The sequence below is a fragment of the Thunnus albacares genome, chromosome 6 (genome assembly GCF_914725855.1).
Source record: "Thunnus albacares chromosome 6, fThuAlb1.1, whole genome shotgun sequence".
NCBI lineage: Eukaryota > Metazoa > Chordata > Actinopteri > Scombriformes > Scombridae > Thunnus > Thunnus albacares.
Window position 1 is genome coordinate 957,501 of NC_058111.1, and position 9,268 is coordinate 966,768.

The 9,268-nt window shown below is 39.6% G+C and overlaps 1 protein-coding gene across 1 annotated transcript in view; it reads left to right on the forward strand.

The window, feature by feature from the left end:
- LOC122983792 (collagen alpha-1(XII) chain-like) overlaps nt 1-7,500 on the forward strand; it is a 12,743-nt gene extending 5,243 nt beyond the window's left edge. Inside the window, exons 2-4 of the mRNA XM_044353915.1 lie at nt 1,953-1,985; nt 3,142-3,291; nt 7,236-7,500. Coding sequence (XP_044209850.1) covers nt 1,953-1,985; nt 3,142-3,291; nt 7,236-7,399 — 347 coding nt within the window. The 3' untranslated portion in view covers nt 7,400-7,500. The remainder of the gene's footprint in view (nt 1-1,952; nt 1,986-3,141; nt 3,292-7,235) is intronic.
- The last annotated feature ends 1,768 nt before the right edge of the window (nt 7,501-9,268 follow it).

Sequence of the window (9,268 nt, forward strand, 5' to 3'; positions counted from 1 at the left end):
CTTGTCATACAAGTCCTTAAGGCAGACCTGCAGCTCTCTTGGTGTCTCCTCTTCTGTGTGACCTCATACCATGAGGTCACACAGAGAGGGCCTACATGTAACCTGTGAGGCCTGACCACGAGGTGCGCCAAAAATGCTTCTTACAGACAATGGGAGTCCATTGCAAACTCCATTTCCAAGGATGCTTTGCGATTTTCACACCTCAGCAGGTAACAGTCAACATACAGCCTCATTGGTGGGGACGCTCCTGCACAGCGGAGCGTCCTGATGACGCAGCCGTGACATCACCGCCCCTTTAAAAACTGAACATGCCCTGAAGCACACGCCTTTCCCATGTCACTGAGCTAGGGGTAACTTCTGTTCCTCTGTGAGTCAGCTGACTAAAGTGGGTACCCCACGCACGTGTTTTCCCCTCATCGAAGACGAGGGGACGAGACGAGACTTCGCCCGTGTTAACCCGAACACATTCCCGGATCCGAGAGAGACCGCTGCTGCAACCGGCGTCCTCAAATTCCATCGAGACGGAAGAAACGCTTCTTCACCGAGTCGACTCTGCTGTTCTCTCCGCCACGCAGCTGAGAGCCAGCTGCTGTGCTTTTCGCCGACTGTGCGAGAACGGCCACCATCTGCATCCGAGCCCAGGACAAAGCCGGACATAACGACGGACTACACACAAACCCTGCTCGCTTTCTGAAGCGACCAAGTAAGAGGCATAAGTCTGGGCAGAGGCAATGTTAATTGTGTGTTTTTATCAGCATCAGTTGCTGTTGTTTAGCATTTAGCTCTTAGCTTTTGCTATTGTTTGTTGTGTTGTTGACGGACCGCCGAGTCCATTTTTCCTGCTTTACTCTGAGGAGTATTTTAAGTTTGCTGCCTGTTTAGTTGTGTTCACCACACTAGACTGTTTTGTGTTTGTCCCGCTCGGGACTACCGCTGTGTTTGTGCCATCGTGAGTCAGGAAGTAAGTTGCTTTGTCGGTCAGAAACCACACAACGTGCGTTACAGACTGCCGTCCGTACACACGCTGTCTGTGGACAAAGCTTCTCTTCCTCTCACGATCACTTTCTCTCCTTCTTCCTTCTCTCTTCTGACTAACACACACACGCGCACACATACATTCCCCTGCATGTGTCCAACCCTGTACATAGCTGTTTGTGTTTTGTTTGGTAGGATTAGATTTTAGAATAGTTGTTTATTGAATGAAGCATTTGTTAACTTTGTTAATTTTTCTAAGTTTAATAAACACTGTTATATCTTTAAAGAGAAGTTCTTCTGTCATTATTGTGTGTAATATTGTGAAAAGTGGCTGATTGAAGGAGTCAGAGCTTGAATTCACCCTTCTTTGTTCACCCTTGAATGTTTATCTCTCAGATATTAACATTCTAGGTGAACTCCCATTTATGAGACTACCTGGTTTGGTTATTGGTCCCGGTTTCCGGGTGGTGCCCCGTATTCGTTAATTCATATTAATGTTCTATTAATTGTCATAATTAGTTAATTATCCTTAATAATTCATAATTATTGCAAACAATCAACTGTGTTCCTCACAGATCCAACTGTTGGTGCCTGAATTATTGATTAAGGTTAACAATATTTTGATTTTCATAATTCATAATTATGATAATTATGAATTATTGCTAATAACCAAACGCACTACTGCCCGTCCCCACAGTTTTGTAGTTGCTGAAGATTTAACCTGTTATTTCCACACACAAATTATACTTGTCTGTAGCATATTTGGTAAAACAAATGTAAAAGTCAGATTCTGGTCCACATATGTTGTTTGTGGCTTTGCAGGTTAGTGGTAAACTGGTCACATGATTCCTGAGTGAGTTCAATAATCTGTGTGTTTTCACTGAGATGAGTTCTGAGCTGCTGGAAATCCTCACAGTATTTGTTCAGTTCACAGCTCTGCACCAATATAAATACTGACTTTCTGATTTTCTCTGCAGGACTCCAGGCTGAAGATAAACACCAACCAACAGGTAAAAAGAGAGAATATATCTCATCTGGTCTGGGAACGCCTCTGATCCCCCAGGAGGAGCTGGAGGACGTTACCTGCACCTCCATCAGGACAATGAATCCACTTTGGTTTATGACCAAATACCCTCAAAGCTAATAACTAATAAAATATGCTAATGTTAGCATTGAAAAGTGAAAATCTAGATTTTGGAAACTCACAAATCACAATTTTATGTCTTAATATCTTTTTTTGTGTCTATAATATCTATAAAATGCAACGCATGGCATTGTGGGATTGTTTGCAGAAAGTAGTGCCTTCATGCCATGAACACCACTTTTTTGTTCCATTGTGGAACATCTGAGGGCTCTACATGTTGGATAAGGAAGGAAAATACCTGATAACTGCTCTAATATGTTTTATTTGATTATAGATCTCCAGCAGCGTCTGTCTGTCACAGAATAAAACACAAATAGACAATTTAAATCTGTTAATTACTGAAAGAACAGAACTGATGTAAAGGAGCAATAAAAACAGCTGCAGCCTGCAGAATATTTAATGTTTAAATAAAATATTGCTTATTTAGTTTGTGACAGTCTGACGTTGTTTTCAGGCTCAGGATGATTTTATAGGAGACGCAGCTGTGTGACGTCATATTTTCCTGAGAGAGCTGAGACGAAGAAGAAAGGAGAAGCCTTTTGGCTCATGAAGAAAAATAATAAAGTTACAAGAGTGTTTTTATGATGGATTCATGATTCAGTAAATCTTATTTTATGAATAAATATGATCAGCTGCTGCTGGTGGCGTCATTCCTGCTCCACAGGTCGTTTTCTTGATCTGCTGTATTACAACAACAGCCCGACTGTTTACTGTCCCGTCAGATCAGCTGATTGATCAATAACCAATCATTAAACACATTGATCAAAGGAGTGTTTCCATCCAATGAAAAACTTCCACAGAGGATACACCTGTGGTTCCTCGCTCTAAGCTCCTCCAGGAGCCTCCTCGCTCCTCGTCTCCTCTGAGGAGCGTTTAAGGGTTTCAGGTCACAGCTGGAGGAAGGAGGAGCGAGGACGCGAGAAAGCATAAATTAGCCAAATGAAAAGCACCCACAGCTTTAGTCTTGCTTCTATATTTGGTCTCTTGTGTATTGTATCCCACAATCCTCTGTTTTCCTCCAGGTTCTCAGTGTGAAAGCACAGCCAAGGCTGACATCGGGCTGATGGTCAGTGAATCCGGGAGAATCAGTCCTGAAGACCATGAAAACATGAAGTCCTTTCTAACTAAGATAGTCAGCTACTTCGACATCGGCCCTGACAAAGTCCAGATCGGTAATATTTTCACTACTTCTACTATTCACACTACTGCTCCTGGTACTATTACTACTACTGTGTGTAAAAAGTACTCAAAATACTAAAATCTTTACATCAAAATGTAAAAAAGCAGCAAAATAGGACATGATAACAAGAGTAGTCAGGGGTATGTCTGATGTGAGGATGAAAGGAGCAGACCAGTGGTTTTACATGTTTAAGTAAAATAACTGTTATCTGCATACAGCCTCCGTTACTGCCAGTTATTTCCCAAAACATGCAGACATATTTTAGCTTTGTAATAACTTACAGAAATGAAATGTTCAGGTGATACACCTACCTTCAAATTTAGTGCTTCACTCACCGAAACACACATTTATAACTCATGGTAATTATGATTCAGCTAATAAAACAATCTTTTATCTGGACACTGTTTTCCATGGTGGAGATATACTGTACATTCCTTCTTTGTAGGTCCGTGTTGGATCAGTTAGCAGGACAGATGTTCTGACAACTTTGTCTCTCTACTAATACTCTGCTTTTATATGTTTCCAGATTAGCTGCCAGTGATAAAACTGGAAGCATTACAACGTTAAACTGTATTTAAAACTCACTTGAGTTCTGTGTGACAACATTTAGTTCACTGTAAGCAGTGCAGGTGGTGCCTGACTGACATGTTTTTATTGTAGGCAGGGGCGTCGCAGCCGTGGGTGTTACGGGTGTTGTGACACCCGCACTTTCACAGAAACATAATTCCATCCCTCCCACTTTTTCCTGAGGTAGTCATTGATGAAACGAAACTGAGGTTCCCATGCATGAAAAACCTATTGGTCTAGTTAGATTAATTGAAGAGCCATCCAGCCAATCACAGCCGTTTGACCAACCCACCAGGTCAGGGAAGAGTAAACAGTTGAAGTCCAGTAAAGTTACGTTTGTGCATTCAGCAACGGTGCTTCTGTTACTCGCTGCTGGCTGTGATAACAGATCAGAGAATAACAGATCAGAGGTATGAAACAGATATTTAACTAGTTAGTAATGTAAAATTTCTTTTGTAACTTTGTCTTGTTATGTGATGTGTCATCATTGAACATAAATGAAATTGGCTAACTTTTCCTAAATGTAAACCAGGTGGCAAATTTGGTTTTTAGTCACTTCTATTGTCGTTTTTAAATAGTCATAGACAAAGGTGAGCATTCATATTTAAAATGTGTAACATCTGTCTGTCTTATGGCAATGTGTTGCCTGCCTGAACTGACGCCTGCTGATACAAAACCTCCTGGACAACTTTTGGTATTTAATTTCCCAATTAAAGACAATTAAAGGTCCCCTTTGGATTCCTACTAAAAGAGACACTTTTTAAAACAATTGAAGACAGTTTAGGTTGTACTCGTCCATGGACTCAGAAATGACTCTTTACTGATACTGATTTGTTACCAGGGTTCAATTTGTTATGCATCTATAACCATATCCATTTCATTTTAATGGAAGTGTAAGTTTCCTTTCATTTCATGTCTATAAGGTATGTAAGGAAGTAGGATAAAGATGCTCTGTGATTATCTTAAGTATAATAAGGATAACTATGCTCCAGTACAGCAATTCATACAAATAACTGGATGTAAGTAGTAAACTGCTATGAGACCCTAAATAAATTCTGCTGAGTTGTTACACTCATATGGTCTCAGTAATTATTTGATGGTAAGCTGAAGCAGTGGTTACAACTACAGTAGTAGAAGTTGTTTAAATGTGTGGCATTCATTGTGATTTGGCATGTTGAGACTGGAACAGGGCTCGAAGGCGGCGGGTTGCTGTGCTCATGTCCCACCTCTAGAACCCCCACACTTTCAAAATCGCTGCTCCAACACTGATTGTAGGTGTCTGTGCTCGCTGCTCGTTCAGTAGCATCAACCTGCATACTAGACTCAACTCAACCCAACTGCTGACTACAAACTAAACTTTCTGCACTAAAATAACTACAAATAACTTTGTTGGCCAGATGAAACTACTCAAAGTTACAAAAACAAAAGAACGTTAAAACTGAAGTTGGCTTCTCATTAAAGTTAAACTCTTCTGCACAAACTGGACAAAAAGAAATAAAACGTTTATTTAAAAGTTGAAGTTTATACTAAGAGATGTGCACCGGCTTAAAAAGGTCCGATGAGGAACAACAAGGAGACGCTGCAGACGTCTTTCTGAGGACAACAGAAAGACAGAAAAAGCTTTAAAAAGAGCAAAGACAAACGGTGTCATCTGGTTGTGTCTGTTTGGGGAAGTTTTGGGATGAAGAATCGATTTTCACGCTGAAACTGAAGATCTGAAGACCTAAGATTGATTCAAACCCACTTTGAGGATTAATTTAAAGTTGAATTAATCACAAACTTCATTATTACCCAAAGACCTGAATGACTTGATAACATATCACACATTCAACACATTACTCCAACATTCAGAGACAACACACATGTGCAATATAAATCAATCATTTCAATTCCTGGAATAAACAATACTTAATGTAGTTACACAATATAAATACAGATGCAGTCGTCACTGTCTATGTTACCTATTAACATAATACTCACTACTTTTAACTATCAAAATTAATTCTTCATACAAAAGGTTAAACATCCATTAGTTCAGCTTCAATAAAACACACATTTATTTAAACAAACCTACTTTTTAATGTTAACAAAACTCTATTTTATGACCACTGAATATTAATTCCTCACTTATCAAAAATATAAATGTCTAGTTCTTAATATGAGGTTAGAACAGCACAATAAAATAACTGCAGATACATAAACATACATACTGTTTGTTGTTCAAAAGTTCTACCTCTACTGACCACCGGAGGGTCGTATGATCACACTGTAATTTACAACATTTAACCTATAAATGAATAACTAAGTCAATTTATATCACACAGACTTCAGGGTTAGACTATAATATTGTGAAGCATCTCCAGATCAACAGTTTCCTGCTTACAAAATGATCATATCTTTACTTCACAGTTATTACAATCTTTGGCTTAAACACACTGGATATAATGAACTCAAATTGAGGAATGCAGCATAATTTATGGTTTTGTTCTGGCAAGTGTCCTTATCTTGAGATAGCAGCAGGTTGAGAAGGACAGACAGACGCTTCTTCATCAACTGTGTGTAATGTCTTTACTTAAAGTCCTTTTCAAGGAAGGTTCCTCTTGATGTTTCCTTGAATTTGGGTGAATCCATGAAGAAATGAACATTCCAAAGAGTGTTGTAAATCCGGATCTCAAGAGTTCAGAGAGAGACCCAGTTTGAGTCTGCAGGGTGTCAGTTAATACAAAAAAACAACAAAACAAACAAACAAAAACTTGCTTCTATGCACTCGATGCATTGCCTTGGTGCACTGCCTGTTGGCATCTACGTCCTATAGGACTCAAACTTAAGCTTTATGGCACAGATCCTTGCTTGTGTTGTATCAGTCTCAGATGTACGTCGCTTTGGATAAAAGCGTCTGCTAAATGAAAAATATAATGTAATGTAGTTACACATCTTTACCTGGGAGGTGTAAAAGTCAGTTTATCTTGAGGGAAGTTCAAAAACAAAGTTGTCCATTTCCTGACACTCCTTATTTAAGAGGTTAGAAGTCAGTTTACCTTGAAAGGTTCCTGCCAGTAACACAAAGTCTTCTACATTCCTGAGGAGATAGCAAAGAGGACCATCTTGGACCCCTACGAGTCCTTTGGTCCCTCTATATGCAGATTAGTACAGGCATGAGTGTGTGTGAGACATGTGACGTGTGTAGATGAGTGTTGGGGTGATGATGACAACAAGATAATAACCACAATAATAGTAATAAACCAATGCATCTGTTCAAGAACACTCAGTGCAACTATTATTCTCATTCTCATTATTATCATTGTTATTCTCATTATCATTTAAAAACAAAGGCTGAGTCAGTTTTACACATTTCTGTGTTTCCTGCAGGTCTGGTTCAGAACAGTGAAAACCCAGAGATTGAATGGCAGATGAACACCCACCAGACCAAACAATCCCTGCTGGAGGCCATAAACCACCTGCCACAGAGAAGAGGAGACTTCTCAGGTGATTTAACAGCAGGCTGTCTGATCCACACCAGCTTTACACTGTGAGGGACTGAGGCAGAGACTCTGATTAGATCCAAATATATTTACTTTCTGTATTTAGGTCTGTCAGCGGTGGAAAGAGAAGCTGTTAGTGATCTGTATTTTATATCTTAAAGTATTTATAGTAGGATTTATTGTATATATTGAATATATATTTGTGAATGAAATTCACTCCCCTGACAGATCAAGAAAACTGTGTATCTGCTAACAAATAACATCTTCAGAACAGACTTCAGATAAAGTTACTAAACAGTATATTCATTCATACTGATTCCAGAAATAGTAGGTTTACAATAAAAATGAGATGAATGATGATGGTAATTTGTATTATTGTTGCTGTCATAATATTAAAGGAAAATTGCAGTTGATTTGAACCTGATGTATTTCCTATAAATGTGGCCGTTGTGTCTCTATGTGTCAGGTTAACTTTGTTCTCTCAGCTGTTATAGAGATTCTGGTGATTCACAAACAGATGTTTATCACAAACACAAAGATTTTTACATGAATCATTTCAAAAGTTTGTTTGTGAGTCTGAATGAAAGTAAACACAGAAACTAGCCGCCTGTAGCAGCATTATGGCTAACTGCATAGAGATCTATATCCAGGCAGCTTGCCCATGTATACCTGGCTGCTTCCTGCAGAGCGGCCGGGGTTAATGTTTATTATACAACACGTAGTTCTGACCAAGCAATCTGATTGGTCAACTAGACATTTAAAATACGCTCAAATCAGCATGACAGCGCACCTAGCCGTGCTCAAATGAAAAGCCTCATCACTAAAAATATTACTATTACCATTGCCATTCATTACGCCGGGGGACACACTGGATGCGTGAACCTCAGCAGTGCGTGTGCGTCACTGAACTGCTGCGTCTCGCACGCTTGCAGCGTCCACACAGGAAGGAGATTCGAGGTCTCGCCTATTTTCTCCGCGTGACGCGCGCGGTTCTCAGCAGAAATAGACAGGGAACATGATAGAAAGATAGGGCTGCCAGTGGCCGCAGCAGACACGCTTCCTGTGTGGACGCTGCAAGCGTGCGAGACGCAGCAGTTCAGCGACGCACACGCACTGCTCACGCCAGCGCCTCGTTCCTGACCGCATCACTGTCGCGCCAACAATGACAGTAAAGCACCCTGGAGTGTAATATTGTTTAAATCCGAACCCACTGTGATTTGATTGGTTTGAGTGTGGAATGTGGGCGGGGTTAAAGAACACAGTCAATTCATAAATGAAAAGGACCTACCGGTATACGTTACTCAGGCTAATGTCATGAGGGGAACTGCTCCTCTGTAAACTCTCTGTTTCATATTTGAAACATAATGATCACTTTGAAGCATGAGTTGACCAGTTAAACATCCATAATATTCACCTCAATTTTTATAATAATAAAAAACAAATGAAGTCATTCATTCTGAAAAACCTGAGTGACATCATTCTGCTTCAAAGATATTACAATGAAACATTCAGCTATGTATCAAATATTATTGAAAATGACTGCAGCTTATTTTTTACCCATGTTGTGCATTAAAAGGTTTTTAATATGTTGTGCATCAAACACATTGCATCTCATTGATAGATTAAATAAATGTGTAAATCACGTTGTGCCCATGTATCAGGTGTTCCTCTGCTCATTCTAAAACTAACAATATACAAATACATATTACAAAATGATTGACAGCTGGACTGAACTGACATCTATATTTTAGATCACTAGCAGGATGTTTCAAATGATGTGGACAAACCGTTCTGTGATTGGAACATCTGCTGTTGCCATGAGAAACGCTCGATGTTTACAAACAAAGGTAACCAGTTAACAGGAAAACCAGTTGATTTGTAACACTGGATACAGATCTCTATGCAGTTCACCATAATGCT